At 45.7% G+C, this 18,418-nt stretch overlaps 1 protein-coding gene and 1 long non-coding RNA gene across 6 annotated transcripts in view; one reads left to right on the top strand and one right to left on the bottom strand.

Annotated features, from left to right (window-relative positions):
* Window positions 1-18,418, bottom strand: part of LOC115192238 (leptin receptor) — a 71,048-nt gene that overhangs the window by 11,019 nt on the left and 41,611 nt on the right. For all 3 annotated transcript variants that reach the window (XM_029750518.1, XM_029750519.1, XM_029750520.1), the window contains 6 exons: window positions 13,075-13,232; window positions 12,693-12,837; window positions 6,582-6,857; window positions 5,907-6,003; window positions 3,941-4,164; window positions 4-155 (listed from right to left, as the gene is read on the bottom strand). In XM_029750518.1, the coding sequence (XP_029606378.1) occupies window positions 4-155; window positions 3,941-4,164; window positions 5,907-6,003; window positions 6,582-6,857; window positions 12,693-12,837; window positions 13,075-13,232 (1,052 nt within the window). The remainder of the gene's footprint in view (window positions 1-3; window positions 156-3,940; window positions 4,165-5,906; window positions 6,004-6,581; window positions 6,858-12,692; window positions 12,838-13,074; window positions 13,233-18,418) is intronic.
* LOC115192239 (uncharacterized) overlaps window positions 6,760-18,418 on the top strand; it is a 35,901-nt gene continuing 24,242 nt past the window's right edge. Inside the window, exon 1 of one of the 3 annotated variants that reach the window (XR_003877903.1) lies at window positions 6,760-7,059. This is a non-coding gene — a long non-coding RNA (uncharacterized LOC115192239). The remainder of the gene's footprint in view (window positions 7,060-18,418) is intronic. The other 2 variants (XR_003877902.1, XR_003877901.1) reach the window with 2 other exon arrangements.

The following is an 18,418-nucleotide window of genomic DNA, read 5'->3' as shown; positions in this document are numbered from 1 at the left end:
TACCTGCCAGAATGGATGGGCCCTGCCAGTTGAGAGGGCATAGCGAACCTGGTACTGCATATCGTAGAGGGGCAGTTCTGGGGGCACCCATGCCAGCCTCAGGACCCCACTTGGCATGCTCACTGCCTCAAGGCCCGAGGGAGGGTGGGGCTTCACTGGAGGGGGAGATGAGATGGAAAGGACAGTCATTATCTTGCATGGTCAAGCAGACTGACCACTATACATGTTTTTTTTAAGTACTTATTATTATTATTATTATTGACACACTGATGCTGTAGGTTCCTAAAAGCCACAACAGGTAAGAACATAAATGTAAGAAGACCAGAACATCTAAGGATGGCGCCCTACTGTATGGTTGCGTCTTGTGAACTCCGACCCAACTTTTCTATTTTGTGATTCTTTTGGCGTTTAATCGTAACTTTTTTTGCACTAAATGTATCCGCTAGAATTTCTGATGATCGACAAGAACTAACCTCAATTCCTGATTCAGACTTTGACTCATCTACCCTGGGCATTTTGTGCTCCAACCAAATTTCAGGCTACCCAAGATGAAACCCTGGCAAATAAGAGGCCGGAGAGAGGGTGTCCTGGTGAGACTAAGGATTAGGGAAAAGCGGCCACCACTTCCCTCCATTCTATTGGCAAACAGTCACTTGATAATAAGATGGATGACCTTCGATCGCAGATTTGCTACCAACGGGACTCACATAACTGCAAAATTCTCAGTTGTTCTGAAACATGGCTTTCGGACAAGATACCCCCCATGGCTATCCAACTCGATGGATTCTCCATTCACTGAGTGGACAGGACATTGGATTCAGGGAAATCCAGACGGGGAGAGGTATGTCTCTTCATCAACAACAAATGGTGTGCAGACTCTACCGCAGTTGAAGTCTCGACCTATTGTTCACCCATCATGGAATACCTGATGGTCAAATACCAACCCTTCTACCTCCCGAGAGAGTTTTAATCTGATATCAGGACTGCTGTATATATCCCACCTCAGGACAACAACAAGCTGGCACTTGACGAACTGTACAAGGTAAGGGAAGACCTCCATGAAATGGACAAAAATGAATGGCAACTTATTGGCATTGGGCGAACTATATACACAATTGCAAATACCACTCAAATGGACAGCAGTTCATCAAAACCATATTGCAAGTGGAACATGGCAAATGCCAAGTGTCAAACTCCAAAAATCCCAAAGATGGCGAGCGTGTTCCACCGTAGATTTCCATATGGAAAATTGTCACTAAGTCAGGTCCCAAGGGTGAAATTTTGAAAATCTAAAAAAGAAATCTACATTTTAAAACCTAAAAATGTGATTTTGGAATGTTTTCGATTAAAAAAAATAATAATTGTCAATTATACATATGTAATAACCGTGTGGACATACATTTGTCTTATTTTATTGAGTTTGTCCATAAGGCCTATATTTTGTCCATTTGCAATATATGATCATAGGAAGTCGGCTTCCGAACCCAAAAGTCAGTGAACCATGTCCAAATGGCATAAGAAATGTCCAAATGGCATTTATACTGACCAAATGATATATATCACTATGTTAAGCCCTGAATCAACCTATAAGGTCTATTTGTCATGTTTGATCATAGGAAGTAAGAATTTCTCGTTGATGTAGGTTTCAGTCTGTCCATTTGGTGATGGAAAATCCCCCATTAAATACATTGCAAATGGACAAATGTAAACTGTCCATTTGCAATGTCTTATAATGGGCATTTACCATCACAAATTGGACATGGTCTAATATACTGCAGAAATGCCCAATTGAATGGCTCGTTGAACTCGGGATAGACGAGCAGTGATAATGGTTCCTCTCCATTGTTCGTTGGTGCAGTGAGAGAGAAGTGGGACTCTCTGTTTTTTTTAAAGATTTTTGGAAAACGTCCAAAATTACCTCTATTGGATGGGCCCGGGTGCGGGGTGCTCCCTACCCGGCATGGACCCCTTGTACCCCCCTAAAGGCATTAAAAACCTTTTTTTTTATTTAATTGCAACCCGTTCAGATTACCAGGTGCACGGCTGTCCATTTGCAATGTCTTACAATGGGCATTCGGAACCCGAGCAAAATCCTTAGTGCTGAAAATGTACTTTTTCCGAACATTGCTACGGGGTCCCTGAAAGAGCTATCGGACAGAAGCTTTAGGGTCCGTCTCTATGGGCTGAGGCGGTTTCAATGCACATAGTCTTGTGATTCTGGGACTTTTCTAAATGTCATCATTTTCACAATGTTCAAAATGAATGGAAGTCATTGCAAATGGACGAGGCTGTTCCTCGGCCTGAGAATCTTCTAGAGCCACCTAACTCACAGTGCACTATCGACTTAAGCTCTAGAACATATAATGTTTCAGAGCTCTAGGTTTGATAGTTCCAACGCAGGTAACTATTGCAGGCTCTGTGTGTCTGTAAGCCTCACACTGTGTCACTCCCCATTGACTGTGTGTGAGTTCCCGAAAATCACAGAAATCACGTAGAGCTCCGAAACCTGCCTTAACGGATTCGTCTGAACACCCCGCAACTGGATCTATAACGTTTTTGAAATTTCTTTAACCATCACCAAACGGACATTGAACGATTTCTCGTAAATTACGATTTATAATGGCTGGTTCTTTTTTCCTTACACCACAGGTTTGTGTACTTTGACGTGAAGCGGACAAATTAGCGGTTTATTACCGTTTTTGACCTTTAATCCCAGAAAATGGGCCTTAACTCAAAAAGCGCTGAGGCCTCGAAGGCCATCTTGTTTCTGGGCTAAAAGTACATTTGGCCAAACCTGTGCTCACTGAGTTTCGTCCTCGAAGTATTTTATTAAACCCCACGGACGTCTAGTAAGGGACTGTACATTTGCAATATGGAAATCCTCATATGGGAAATGCCACTCGCATCCCTTATGTAGGCTATAAACAAGTAGGAAACCATGCACTAAGACACATGATGTCCAACTTCTATCAACACGTCTCCTTCGCCACTAGGGGCGATAAAGTCCTAGACCACTGTTACTCAATCCACAAGCATGCATACAAGGTACTCCCTCGCAGGCCTCAGGCCGGACGGTATTCAAGCTTGGCACAATGGGATTGAACATCTCCTTCTGCAACTGGATCCTGACGGGCCGACCCAAGGTGGTGAGAGTAGGCAACAACACGTCCGCCACACTGACCCTCAACACGGGGAGCCCCCCAGTGGTGTGTGCTTTGCTCCGTCCTGTACTCCTTGTTTACCCACAACTGTATGGCCACGCACGACTCCAACTCCATCATCAAGTTTGCTGACAACACGACGGTGGTAGGCCTGATCACCAACGGCGATGAAAGAGCCTACAGGGGGAAGGTCAGAGACCTGGCAGTGTGGTGCCAGGACAACAACCTCTTCCTCAACGTCAGCAAGACCAAGGATCTGACCGTGGACCACAGGAAACAGGGGGGTGCACACTCTCATCCACTTCAATGGGGCCGCAGTGGAGAGGGTCAAGTTCCTCTGTGTCCACATCACTGCTGACTTGATTGATTTTATTTGCCAGCTAAAAAAAAACATACTCACAGTACATACTTTTTAAAAACAACACATGGATATCACAAAAAAGTCAGACTTATTTCCATTTTGGTCCCTACTTAACATGGTACTCTCACAGAAGCACAATCATGAAGGAGTCTGAAACGATTTGGCATGGCCCCTCAGATCCTCAGGAACTTTTACAGCTGTACCATCGAGAGCAGATTTCTTCAACCTTTATCATACTTCTTGTGTGCTATTTCATTATATTTTCTATTATTATCTATCTTATTACCATCACTGCATTGTTGGGAAAGAGCTCTCAAGATAAAAATGTCACTGTACTGTTTTACACCTGTTGCATCCTGTGCACGTGGCGAATAAACTTGAAACTTGGAATTCCTATACTGCACATGTCCTAACTCACCGTGGTCCATAGGTGTGATGTAGACAGGATGTGACCTCGTGCCATTGTCTGTCTTGGCCTCCATCCATAGCTTGTAGCATGAAGTCACTCTGATTGGCTGCAGAGTGCAGCTCTTCACTTCTCTAGATCTGCTGGATACACACACCGCCTGCCTGACCACACCCACTGGCCCGCCCACCTCCTCCTCCGCCTCCTCCATGACGTCGCAGGATAGGTCGGCCACCCTGGAGAATATAAACACACACACACATTCATTTTACAATCCTTGTGGGGACCAAACAATTGATTCCCATTCAAAATCCTATTTTCCTAACCCCTAAACATAACCCTTACCTAACCTTAAGCTAACCTTAACCCCAAACAGAGGATTTGAGCAGAGTAGAGCGAGGACCGGATAAAAATTTTTGGGGAGTGTCGGCCTTCTCTCCCCCTCCAATTTCGCTCTGGTACCACTCAGCTCTGGCCAGCATGTTTCATTCCTTTCATCATTGTTCTTTTAATTAGGCCTATTCTGTTTTATTTAGTTAGCCTACCCCACCACTAATGTGCAGAGATGTTGATATGAGTCGATCAAGAAATAGGTCACACAGCCTGTGTAATTGATGGCAAGAACACCAACTAGCCCATGCAGCAGCACCGGAGATGTTTTGATTTCTATATAGGCTATCGTAAAAAAAAGGAGTCTAAGTTTGTAACAGTGCTTAAGTTGACTATCAACTGTGAGCGCAACAGAGCCACTTACAACTGAAGTATCTGATCATCAATAGATTAGAGAAAAAGCAATTTGTTTTGTAACACAGCGGCCGCATATCATCATGTAGGTCTTTGTTAAATAGCCTACTTCAAAATCAAATGGTACATAGTCACAATAAAAGACGGGGTGTTGGTTAAATTATCTTTTGAAAAAAGAAAAAAAAATGAATGGAGCTATTTTTGGAGTGGCATTTTTTTCCTGTGAGCGTTTTCCTTTTTCCTGTGAGTGATTCTTAGCAGAGCGGGGGAAAGGATGTTGAGCGCTGGCGCTGTAACCCTAACTCCCTAATCCTAAACCTAACCCTAATTCTAAAATAGCCTTTTTCCTTGTGGGTACCAGCAAAATGTCCCCAACACTCCGAATGTTCATTGTTTTACTACCCTTGTGAGGATTTCTGGTCCCCACGAGGATAGTAACACACACACACACAAAGAATTTCAGGGTGAAAACGCCGTATCTCCTTATGGGTATGTTTGCCTTATGATGCCGTAGCTCTCTGTTATGCAACAAGTCTAAACTTCCGTTCACTGCCTTAGTTTTGAAATCGTGGCAATTTACTAATAATTACACACAGTCATTTGAGTTTTGCTTGAGGAGTCTAAATCCATTCTGTATTGTTCTACGATCTTGAACCAGTTCCCGTCCCGTATTTCTTAGGAATACAACACAGAGACACCAAGCAGAGACACTGAAAAGGTGTCAATATTGCACAGGAGTCAAAAGTAATGTCCTGCTGTATTCCATGCTGGGCTTGTATTTCAAAGACTCTGATTGATTCGACTCATAAGATAACCAACGGTCACTGTAACTATACAGTACAAGTGTATGTGTAGGTTTTACTAGTGTATGTACAAGTATACAAGTGTATGTGTAGGTTTTACTAGTGTATGTACAAGTATACGTGTAGGTTTTACTGGTGTATGTACAAGTATACGTGTAGGTTTTACTAGTGTATGTACAAGTATACAAGTGTATGTGTAGGTTTTACTGGTGTATGTACAAGTATACAAGTGTATGTGTAGGTTTTACTAGTGTATGTACAAGTATACACATGTATGTGTAGGTTTTACTGGTGTATGTACAAGTATGTATGTAGGTTTTACTGGTTTATGTACAAGTATACAGCTATATGTGTAGGTTTTACTGGTGTATGTACACGTATACAGGTGTTTGTGTAGGTGGTCCAATGCTGTAAGTAAAAGTAGTATTGACCTGGACAGGAAGTTGATTTTAGTTTGGATGTTGTTCCACCTACAGGTCATGCTGTCCAGATCCCCATTGGTTACACAGCTGATATCTATGACCGGATCTGAAACACAGACACAAATAGAAGAGTGAAACCCTTACCCTGACATCAATATGAACCTTGAGCTTGAAACCTGACCACAGCCCATTGACAGACAGAAAGGGGTCATAACAAACACATGAATATGGACTGGGTCTTTTACCAAATAGGGCTATCTTCTGTATACCACCTTCTGTATACCACCTTGTCACAACACAACTGATTGGCTCAAACGCATTAAGAAGGAAAGACAATCCACAAATTAACTTTAACAAGGAACACCTGCATTCCAGGTGTCTACCTCATGAAGCTGGTTGAGAGAATGCCAAGAGTGTATAAAGCTGTCATCACGGCAAAGGGTGGCTACTTAGAAGAAACTAAAATATTACATCTATTTTGATAGATGTAATCAGTTGTGTTGTGACAAGGTAGTACCAGTACCAGTCAAAAGTATATATATATATATATATATATACAGTTGATCCCTTAATCCCATGACCCATCCTTTTCCTGAAGTCTAAACCTAACCATTCTCCAATCCCAACCCTACAGGACTTAATCTACCCATCCATCCACCCATCCATCCATCCATACCAGCTCACCTTTAATGTATATCGTTGCATAGCGGTAGTTACAGCTATACTTCTCCCCTGAAGGCTGGCAGCAACGCAGGATGTCGTACAGTCTCTGCTCAGACGGTTGAACCGTTATCTTACTGACACGGTCGTTGACAGCAGTGTACTGGCTCTGTGGAAGGCGGTCAAGGTTCAGAAACCAGACTGCCGCGCTGGCGTTCACCCTGCGGTCGTTGAACACGCAGTACACAGTCACACTGTCTCCAAGGCTGGCCACCACTCTCTCAGGGAGATATGTCACATCTGAAGCCAAGCAAAGGGAATTCAGTCAGAGAAGCAAGATCACCTGACTGACAGCTGAAGTATTTTTCTGCGAGAGCATCGTGATTGATTTGATACCCTGACCGAGTTGTCTAAATTTGTTGTTTCATGCAGCAACCTAATTAGTTACCATGGCAACAGGCGGCACATTTTTTTCTTTCCGTCTGCAAGTTAAAGGACCATGGTAAGAAGAAAATCTATGTCAAAGATGTATAACCCGAGGAACTCAATTTCATGTAGCAGTACCCAACCTCCAGACATAGTCTGAAAGAACAGATGCAAAACTGCTTCTGGAAGTATGATGACAAACTTCCTTCCAGTTTAAATGATTTGCTATTCATCCATGAGGTACATGATATCAGACAATATATTGACTGAATGCTAAGGGGCCATAGCCTGGGTGACTAGCTGAATGTAATAGTCTTACTCAGAGCAAATGGGGCCTCAGTAATAAAAGAGCGGATGAGAAATCAAATTAAAATTTTATTTGTCACATGCTTCATGAACAACAGGTGAAATGCTTCCTTGCAGGTCCTTTCTCAACAATGCAGAATTAAAGATTAAAACAATTAAATGGTGACAAAGGGAATAAATACACAGTGAATAACAATGAGTAAAAATAACATGGCTTCAACACTGACTATACCAAACCTTAGGTAAACCTTTCTAATTTGGAGTTGTTACACCCCCCCCCCCCCCCCCCCCCCCCCCCTTGCCCTCAGAACAGCCTCAATTCCTCGGGTCCAAAGTGTCAAAAGCATTCCACAGGGAAGCTGGCCCATGTTGGACCTTACAAAGTCAACATGGGATGCTGGCCCATGTTGGTTCCAATGCTTCCCAAAGTTGTGTCAAGTTGGCTCGATGTCCTTTGGGTGGTGGACTGTTCTTGATACACACAGGAAACTGCTGAGCATGAAAAAAAACAGCAGAGTTGCAGTTCTTGACACAAACCGGTGCGCCTGGCACCTACTACCATACCCCATTAAAAGGCACTTGAAGGCATTTAAATCTTGTTTTGCCATTCACACTCCGAATGGCACACATACAGTTGGAAGTCTCTCTCTCTCTCTCTCTCTCTCTCTCTCTCTCTCTCTCTCTCTCTCTCTCTCTCTCTCTCTCTCTCCTTCCTCCTCGTCAATCTCTTCTCTCATCTCTCTCCTCTCCTTCTCTCTCCTCTCTCCTTCTCTCTCTCTCTCTCTCTCTCTCTCTCTCTCTCTCTCTCTCTCTCTCTCTCTCTCTCTCTCTCTCTCTCCTCTCTCTTCCTCTCTCTCTCTCTTCTCTCTCTCTCTCTCTCCTCTCTTCTCTCTCTCTCTCTCTCTCTCTCAAAAAATAAAGGGAACACTTAAACAACACAATGTAACTCCAAGTCAATCATGTCCAAAAGGCACCTAAAGGACTCTGACCATGGGAAACAAGTTTATCTGGTCTGATGAAACCAAGATTGAACTCTTTGGCCTGAATGCCAAGCATCACGTCTGGAGGAAACCTGGCACCAAACCTGCTGTGGGGATGTTTTTCAGAGGCATGAACTAGTCAGGATCGAGGGAAAGATGAACAGAGCAAAGTACAGAGAGATCCTTGATGAAAACCTGCTCCAGAGTGCTCAGGACAACAACCCTAAGCACACAGCCAAGACGACGTGGGAATGGCTTCGGGACAAGTCTCTGAATGTCCTTGAGTAGCCCAGCCAGAGCCCAGACTTGAACCCAAACAAACATCTCTAGAGAGACCTGAAAATACCTGTTCAGCGACGCTCCCCATCCAACCTGACAGAGCTTGAGAGGATCTGCAGAGAAGAATGGGAGAAACTCCCCAAATACAGGTGTGCCAAGTTTGTAACATCATATCCAAGAAGACTCGAGGCTGTAATTGCTGCCAAAGGTGCTTCAACAAAGTACTGAGTAAAGAGTCTGAATACATATGTAAATGTGATATTTCAGTTGTTTATTATTTTTAAATTTGCATAAATGTCTAAAAACCTGTTTTTTGCTTTGTCATTATGGGGTATTATGTGGAAATTGATGAGGGGAAAAAACTATTTTATACATTTTAGAATAAGGCTGTAACGTACAAAATGTGGAAAAAGTCAAGGGGTCTGAATACTTTCCGAATGCACTGTACATACACAATCCATGTCTCAATTGTCTCAAGGCTTAAAAATCCTTCTTTAACCTGTCTACCCCACCTTCATCTACACTGATTGAAGTGGATTTAAGAAGTGAAATCAATAAGGGATCATAGCTTTCACCTGGATTCACCTGGTCAGTCTATGTCATGGAAAGAGCTCTTAATGTTTTGTAAACTCAGTGTACAGGGAGTACCATTACCACGTTGATGTGCAGGGGTACGAGGTAATTGAGGTAGCTACGTACATATACGTAGGTAGGGCTAAAGTGACTAAGCAACAGGATAGGTAATAGACAGTAGCAGCAGCGGGTAGCCATTTGATTAGCTATTTAGTCTTGTTTAGCAGTCTTCTGGCTTGGGGGTAGAGCGAGAGAGACAGAGAGCGAGAGAGAGAGAGAGAGGAGAGAGAGGAGAGAGAGAGAGAGGAGAGAGAGAGAGAGGAGAGAAAGAGAGATTAACTACACTAAAATGCAAATCAGCCCTTTGACGAATAACTAAATAATGTCCCCTTCATATTCATTAACTAATATTATCTTAATATAATCCATCTGGCTCCCTCATCTCCACCCTGCTCTATTCTGATCCTGTCCTCATATTTGACATTTCATGCAGTAACTTCACAGTTCAAACATCCAGCGTGTCCAAACCAAATCTGTTTGCTTAGTAACCCAGTGTATATTTAAATGTAACCTTTATTTAACTAGGCAAGTCATTTAAGAACAAATTCTTATTTACAATGACGGCCTACCCCGGCCAAACCCTCCCCTAACCCGGATGACGCTGGGCCAATTGTGCACCGCCCTATGGGACTCCCGATCACGGCCGGGATCGAAACCAGGTCTGTAGTGAAGCCTCTAGCACTGTGATACAGTGCCTTAGACCGCTGCGCCTTAGACCAGTCCCCCTATATTGAGTACATGGAAATGCAATGCATATCTATGAATCATCCATCGTCACTAACAGCACAGTACGCAGCAGGTACAGACCTATCCCAGTCTCAATACTATAATAGCTAGGTGTGTTTGTGCCCACACAATCTGTCAACCACAGATGATTTATGACCTCATTAAAAGTCTCCTCTTAAAGTGTGCTAGGGAAAAAGCGTATTATTTTGTTTCAATCATGGGTGAACAGCCACTGACCCTTGAGATAACCTCTGACCTCTAACATTTCCACTCTGCTTCCTACATAACATAAGCAGACGATCAAGTTTAATTGGTTTGTTTGGTGTTCAGGTTTTTGCACCCTATCTCCCCTTAGAGATAATAGAGGTCAGTAGTTGAATTACACACACCGCACTACACCACACCACACACACACACAAGACAATTGATGAGACATTTGTCCTCCACGACTCTCTCTAAAACAAATGCCACTGTATCACTAGAATAACAAAACTTTAACGGACAAAGAAGCTAATTCTGTTGTTTTAGTTCCCACAGGACATCAATTGAACGTCTATTCCACATTGGTTCAACGTAATTTTATTGACATGGCGTGGAAACAACGTTGATTCAATCGGTGTGTGCCCAGTGGGTTTACTGGAACAAATAGCACCCTATTCCCTATGAAGTGCATTACTTTTGATCAAAAGTAATGCACTATGTACGGAATAGGTCCCCTTTTGAGAAGCACATTGTAAGTTTACTGGAATAACTAGCAACTAGCTACCATCTAGAGCTGTGACACAAGTGCTGATGCCTTTGTGCCAGAGTAACTCGCCTGCAGACTCTCTCACTCCTACTGCGTCAATTTCAGAAACATTCAATCAGGCGTCTATAGGTGAACGGGAGCAATAGAGGGAGGAAAATAGACTTGATGTTTTGTTAACCTTTTCACATGTGAGTTCCAAATATCTCTAACGGTCACCCCCAGCGTGAGTTGTTTTATGCACGTGATGTCAGAATGCACTCACTGTTCCAAAATGTGATTGTTTACGCAACAGGACAGTTAACACGCTCTGATTGATAATTATCTAGAAGCTATGTTCCAACTCGTCAATTTAAAATAATTTTTTACATGTTTTATTTTCTAACAGTGTGAATTGAGGTGTATTCCACCTCCTCATTAATTCACATAGAAGTTGCCCATTTAAGTGTTGCGCACAATTTATGTTTGAGGCTTTACTGAACCGGACAAACTCTCTTCAAGTAGAGCCCACTGCACTTCAACAATGTTTCCGCAGATCAAGTATGCAGACATTTGCGCAGGCCTGCACGAATTGGAACATTCTCTGTCTGGCGCTCGCATTGCTTTCCTTCTTGTTTTCCTTACAAATAATAAACTTTGGACATGTGTGCGTTCCTATCAAAGTAAGTGCCTTATTTTCTGTATTGTGTTGTCGTTTCTACTGTACCATACTGTGTGTATGTATATTTTGTATGTATTGAGCATAATGTATTTACAGTTCTATTCACATGTTTTCAAGTACTGGTGACAAGTAATGCATTCCAATTACTGCATAGATTGTAATGGACACCTATGACATGTGCAAAATATTTTTTGGAAGATTTTACTGATTATAATGAGCTAATGCTAAGCTATTTGCCAGCTATGTGTGGCGCCATGTTTGTTGATATTATACAATGCATTCTGGATGTCACGTAAACATCTGTCAGACCAAAGATGTTATAATGAGGTGAAAGGGAAACTTCCGGAGGTGAATGAAGGGAAGTGAATGAGCGTAGACGACACACCCCCTTCAACATGCATACTGCAAACAGACCAAACTCATCTTGTCTCCTCTTATTATCTTTGGGTGACGCAAAAAAACAAACATGGCGGCACGCACAAACTACCCATTGTCGGATAACTTTCGATTTCAAGAAAGTGTTTTACTCAATTATTTCGATCAATGGTGAGCTCACCTGTGATGTGATGAATTGTAAATAGTAATTGCGATTAGCTTATTCATATTGTGGTTTCTGACAGCCGAGAGTTATCTAAATATGACAGCTTGTGTTATGTCAATCTTTCCTCAGTTAGCACTAGGACTAATTTAGCATACATTTTCCGGTTTGGATGATTGTGTATGCTGTCGCTACTTCTGTGAATGTCTGAACATTGCATCCCCAAAATAAACTGGTCACATTCAGGACATGACTTTGTAAGGACTGCGTTTGTGCAAAACGTTTCTGTGAAAAAACAGTGTGGCCAGCCTAAAAGCTGACTGTTGCGTCAATCGAAACTGCACGTTCTAAATAAGCTTTCTAATCACACCGGTTTGAGCGTATGCTGCAAGGACCACTGTAGAATAATCACCCCCTTTGTTGATACATGTGAAAAGGTTAAGGCAAACAGTAAAGCATATGTACATTGCTGTACAGCCAGATGTCTTACTGTGTAGTATACTGTATGTGAACGGAATATATCTGAATATTTGTATGTTTATTGTATGTAAGTAGAGCATGGCAGAGGTGTTACTCTGCAGGTAGATGTGAGTGGAGTATGAGTGGAGTATGGCGGCAGGTAGCCTAGCGGTTAAGAGCGTTAGGCCAATAACTGAAAGGTTGCTGGTTTGATTCCCGGGCCGACTAAGTGAAACATCTGTCGATGTGCCCTTGAACTAGGCATTTAACCCTAATTTCTCCTGTAAGTAGCTATGGATCAGATCGTCTGATAAATGACTCAAATGTACAATTATAAGTTAACTCTATGTTTAGGGTGTTTCTGTGCAGGCAGAGGTCTCACCTTCCAGGTAGATGTGGTATGGCTGGCTCCATTCACTCCACAGGTGGGGCAGAGCAGGGTGGTGAGAGTGGATCTGTACAATGTAGGTCAGACCTGCCCTCAATCCAGTCAGAGACACCCACTGGTCTCCAGTCACCTCCACATGCTGAGCAAGAGGAACAGTGGAGAGAAACAAGATGTTACTCTACCTGCAAATGCAAAATTTGACACAAATACACAATGCCATTGTGATGACTGAGAATATGACTAATAAAATATGAGTGGTCTTAAGACTCTCACTTAACGTGCTTGCTCTTGTTCTCTAATAAATTATGTTTGTCTGCATTTGTTCTAAGACCTGTACTTAAATATTGTGTTTGCTCTGAGGCCAGTGTGTTCTTACCTTCCAGTTGGGGTTAGAGGTGTTGTGGGAGGTAATGTATCGGACCTCATAGCTCAGTGGGACAGGGCTGGCATGGGGCTGTGGGTTGCTCCAGCTCAGAACCAACTCTCCCTCTGCGGTCTGGGTGTGTGCTAGGTTCACTGGCGGGCTTGGTTTATCTGTATAACACACACACCACAAGCAATACATACTAGATAAATAATCATTTGTGATTGTTAGCCAGAGCATCATCACCATCCTCCAAACTATGTAACATCATCATCATAATGCCATCCAATATGCCTACACAATGTTCTCTCTAACTGTTTTCATCACCAATTTCTGGTCTGCTGAGCGCAAACTTGAACATTGTGAAAAGTCTGTGCAACTTCCGGTGCGTGTTTACTGTGAACACTGTACCAGCTTTCAGTTAGTCTGTACCAGCTTTTAGTTAGTTTTAACAGTGGTCAGGTAGTGCTACCCTCTGCCTATTGGCTACTTAGCTTGTTCAAGCCTCTCTCAAAATACAACACTGCCCCTTTAAGACAAAAAAAATCTCTTTACCTTACTCAGCACTCAGCTTTTCAAAGATGTCTAGAAAGGCACACGTTTTGTGCTTTTGTAGGAAGCAGTCACTCCCCCATTGCAGACTACAAATGATCTATAACTGGGCTAATAACCAACTAACTAGAAAAGGACATGAACAAATGTACAAATGTGCACACGTTGCTACATGTAGCTTTCATTTTGATCTCAAAACAAGCGCTACTACTCACGACCGCTGATACTGTAAACATAGTCCAGTTCAAAGTGAATGGCACAGATCCATATATGCCAATGGTCTATTTGCATATAGGCCTATTGTAGTTCTTATTGGTTATGGCGCATAGGTCTGTGTAGAGTCCTGCATGTCAATGCAATAGAATCCTACTCCGATGCATTCTGCCTGCAACAAAATCTCTTGTATAGTTAGTTTTGCATAATAAGTCTTGCATAGTTAATTTAATTTTCAGTATGTTGCGTTGGAAGTGGCTAATATTGCATTGATTCGATCACAATTCCCACAGCAAAGGGAAATGTTGATAGTGTTAACTAATGGGGAAAACTCCAGAAAGTTTAGTGAAGTTCAATCTCGTGCCTCTGAGCACTCTGATATTTCTTCTGCGTGGCAATCCCAGGGAGCTGCACGCCCACACACACGTGCAGCTAAGAGGGAACATTGCTCCTACAATGATCAAATATCTCTATAATGCAGAGTCAACAATGGCCTCAGGCACATACAGTAATGTAACAGCCATTGGAGACAAATTGATTGTCCCTGATAACTACACTGGTTATAGACTCACAGAGGCTTCATACTGGGCAGCCAGATAACGAAATCAGCAGAAACATACAGTGCCAGTATTCAGACCCCTTGACTTTTTCCACATTTTGTTACATTACAGCCTTATTCTAAAATGGATTTAAAAATAATAATCTACACACAATACCCTATAATGACGAAGTGAAAATACATAACTATTCAGACCCTTTGCTATGAGACTCGAAATGGAGCTCAGGTGCATCCTGTTTCTATTGATCATCCTTGAGATGTTTCTACAACTTGATTGGAGTCCACCTGTGGTAAATGCAATTGATTGGACATGATTTAAATAAAGGTTAAATAAAATGTTTTAAAAATAAAGTCATGAGGTCGAAGGAATTGTCCGGAAGAGCTCCGATACAGGATTGTGTCGAGGCACAGATCTGGGGAAGGGTAACCAAAAAAATCTGCAGCATTGAAGGCCAGAGGAAGCCAAAACACACAAGACAGCCAAGCGTCACGTCTAGAGGAAACAAGCCCTACGGTGAAGCATGGTGGTGGCAGCCTCATGGTGGGGGATGTTTTTCAGTGGCAGGGACTGGGAGGCTAATCACGATTGAGGCAACAATGAACAGAGTAAAGTACAGATATATCCTTGATGAAAACCTGCTCCAGAGGGCTCAGGACCTCAGACTGGGGCAAAGGTTCACCTTCCAACAGGACAACAACCCTAAGCACACAGCCAAGACAACACAGGAGTGGCCCAGCCAGAGACATCAACCCAATAAAACATCTCTGGACAGACCTGAAAATAGCTGTGCAGCAACGCTCCCTATCCAACCTGACAGAAATTGATAGGATCTGCAGAGAAGAATGGGAGAAACTCCCCAAATCCAGGTGTGCCAAGCTTGTAACGTCATATCCAAGAAGACTTGAGGCTGTAATCGCTGTCAAAAGGTGCTTCAACAAAGTACTAAGTAAAGGGTCTGAATACTTATGTACATTAGTATAAATTAGCAAAAATGATTAAAAACCTGTTTTTGCTTTGTCATTGCGGGGTATAATGTGTAGATTGATGATGGGGAAAAACAATTTAATAAATGTTATGGTCTCTGGACTTATACTGATTACCGATCAATAAGGCCATGCTCCTCATGTCAGGAAAATCAATACCTCAAAATGGAATTAGTCACTGAAATCGCAATCCATTACCAGGGCAGAGTAGAGTTATAGTTTATAGAAGAGAGCCTCTCACAATTTCTTCCTGGTATTTGAACAAATATTAAAAGTATTTGACAATAAGATGTGAACTCAGCAAAAAAAGAAACGTCCCCTTTTCAGGACCCTGTCTTTCAAAGATAATTCGTTAAAATCCAAATAACTTCACAGATCTTCATTGCAAAGGGTTTAAACACTTTCCCATGCTTGTTCAATGAACCATAAACAATTAAAGAACATGCACCTGTGGAATGGTCATTAAGACACTAACAGCTTACAGATGGTAGGCAATTAAGGTCAGTTATGAACACTTAGGACACTAAAGAGGCCTTTTTACTGACTCTGAAAAACACTAAAAGAAAGAAGCCCAGGGTCCCTGATCAGCTGCGTGAATGTGCCTTAGGCATGTTGCAAATAGGCATGAGGACAGCAGATGTGGCCAGGGCAATAAATTGCAATGTCCGTACTGTGAGATGCCTAAGACAGCGCTACAGGGAGACAGGACAGACAGCTGATCGTCCTCGCAGTGGCAGACCAGGTGTAACAACACCTGCACAGGATCAGTACGTCCTAACATCACACCTGCGGGACAGGTACAAGATGGCAACAACAGCTGCCCGAGTTACACCAGGAACGCACAATCCCTCCATCAGTGCTCAGACTGTCCTCAGTAGGCTGAGAGAGGCTGGACTGAGGGCTTCGAGGCCTGTTGTAAGGAAGGTCCTCACCGGACATCACCGGCAACAACGTCGCCTATGGGCATAAACCCATCATCGCTGGACCAGACAGGACAGGCAAAAAGTTCTCTTCACTGACGAGTCGCGGTTTTGTCTCACCAGGGGTGATGGTTGGATTCGCGTTTATCGTCGAAGGAATGAGCGTTACGCCGAGGCATGTACTCTAACATACAAACAACCTGCCACATCCTGACCACAACTGATACAATACCTCCCTCTGCTGGTCAGGACGTGACAGTACCCCCCATCAAGGTGCAGTACCCCCCCCTCAATGCACCTAAAAAAAAGAAAACGCAAAAAAACAATCCCCAACAAAACCAATAAACAATAACCCCTAAACAATAAGGGAGGGAAGGGAGGGTGGCTGCCGTCACCGACGGCACTGTGCTACACCCTCCCTCCCCAACCCACCTATCCTGGAGGTGGCTCAGGTGCAGGACGTGGACCTCGCTCCACCTTCGGCGTCGCCCACTTCGGTGGCGCCGATAGCTGCGCCGGGCAGACGGGCCACTCGGGCTGACCCTGGCAGACGGACCACTCTGGCTGGACCGGAAGACATGCGGGCCACTCTGGCTGAACCGGAAGACAGGCGGGCCACTCGGGCTGGGCCGGAGGACAGGCGGGCCACTCGGGCTGGGCCGGAGGACAGGCGGTCCACTCGGGCTGACCCTGGCAGACGGACCACTCTGGCTGGACCGGAGGACAGGCGGGCCACTCGGGCTGGGCCGGAGGACAGGCGGGCCACTCGGGCTGGGCCGGAGGACAGGCGGGCCACTCGGGCTGGGCCGGAGGACAGGCGGGCCACTCGGGCTGGGCCGGAGGACAGGCGGGCCACTCGGCTGGGCCGGAGGACAGGCGGGGCGCCTTGGCAGATCCGGGCAGGCGGGGCGCCCGGGCTGGGCCGGAGGACAGGCGGGCCACTCGGGCTGGGCCGGAGGACAGGCGGGCCACTCGGCTGGGCCGGAGGACAGGCGGGGCGCCTTGGCAGATCCGGGCAGGCGGGGCGCCCGGGCTGGGCCGGAGGACAGGCGGGCCACTCGGGCTGGGCCAGAGGACAGGCGGGCCACTCGGGCTGGGCCGGAGGACAGGCGGGGCGCCCTGGCAGATCCGGGCAGGCGGGGCGCCCGGGCTGGACCGGAGGACAGGGGGGGGCACCCTGGAGGCTCCGGACAGTAGGGCCGCCCTGGCGGCTCCGGGCAGTCGGGCCGCCCTGGCGGCTCCGGGCAGTCGGGCCGCTCTGGCGGCTCCGGGCAGTCGGGCCGCTCTGGCGACTCTTGACCGGCGGGCGGCTCTGGCGACTCATGACCGGCGGGCGGCTCTGGCGACTCATGACCGGCGGGCGGCTCTCGCGACTCTTGACCGGCGGACGGCTCTGGCGACTCTTGACCGGCGGACGGCTCTGGCGACTCTTGACCGGCGGGCGGCTCTGGCGACTCTTGACCGGCGGGCGGCTCTGGCGACTCATGACCGGCGGGCGGCTCTGGCGACTCATGACCGGCGGGCGGCTCTCGCGACTCTTGACCGGCGGACGGCTCTGGCGACTCTTGACCGGCGGACGGCTCTGGCGACTCTTGACCGGCGGGCGGCTCTGGCGACTCTTGACCGGCGGGCGGCTCTGGCGACTCTTGACCGGCGGGCGGCTCTGGCGACTCATGACCGGCGGACGGCTCTGGCGACTCTTGACCGGCGGACGGCTCTCGCGACTCTTGACCGGCGGACGGCTCTGGCGACTCTTGACCGGCGGACGGCTCTGGCGACTCTTGACCGGCGGACGGCTCTGGCGACTCTTGACTGGCGAGGCTAGGCTGACGCACTAGACGCCTGATGCGTGGGGCTGGTACTGGACGTGCCAGCCTGGAGACACGCACCTCCATGCTAGTGCGTATAGCGGGAAACACCGGACCTTTGAGGCGCACTGGCGGTCTTGAGCGCAGGGTTGGCATCACCCCTTCCGGCTCGATGCTCACCTCACCCTGGCACATGCGGGGCGCTGGTATAGGGCGGACTGGCCTGTGTGTCCATATAGGCGAGATGGTGCGTACCTCAGCGTAACATGGCGCCCTCCACCTCACACGCACCTCCCTGTAATCACGGGTAGCTGGCTTAC

The sequence above is a fragment of the Salmo trutta genome, chromosome 4 (assembly GCF_901001165.1).
Source record: "Salmo trutta chromosome 4, fSalTru1.1, whole genome shotgun sequence".
Taxonomy (NCBI): domain Eukaryota; kingdom Metazoa; phylum Chordata; class Actinopteri; order Salmoniformes; family Salmonidae; genus Salmo; species Salmo trutta.
This window is presented reverse-complemented; position numbering and strand designations above follow the sequence as displayed.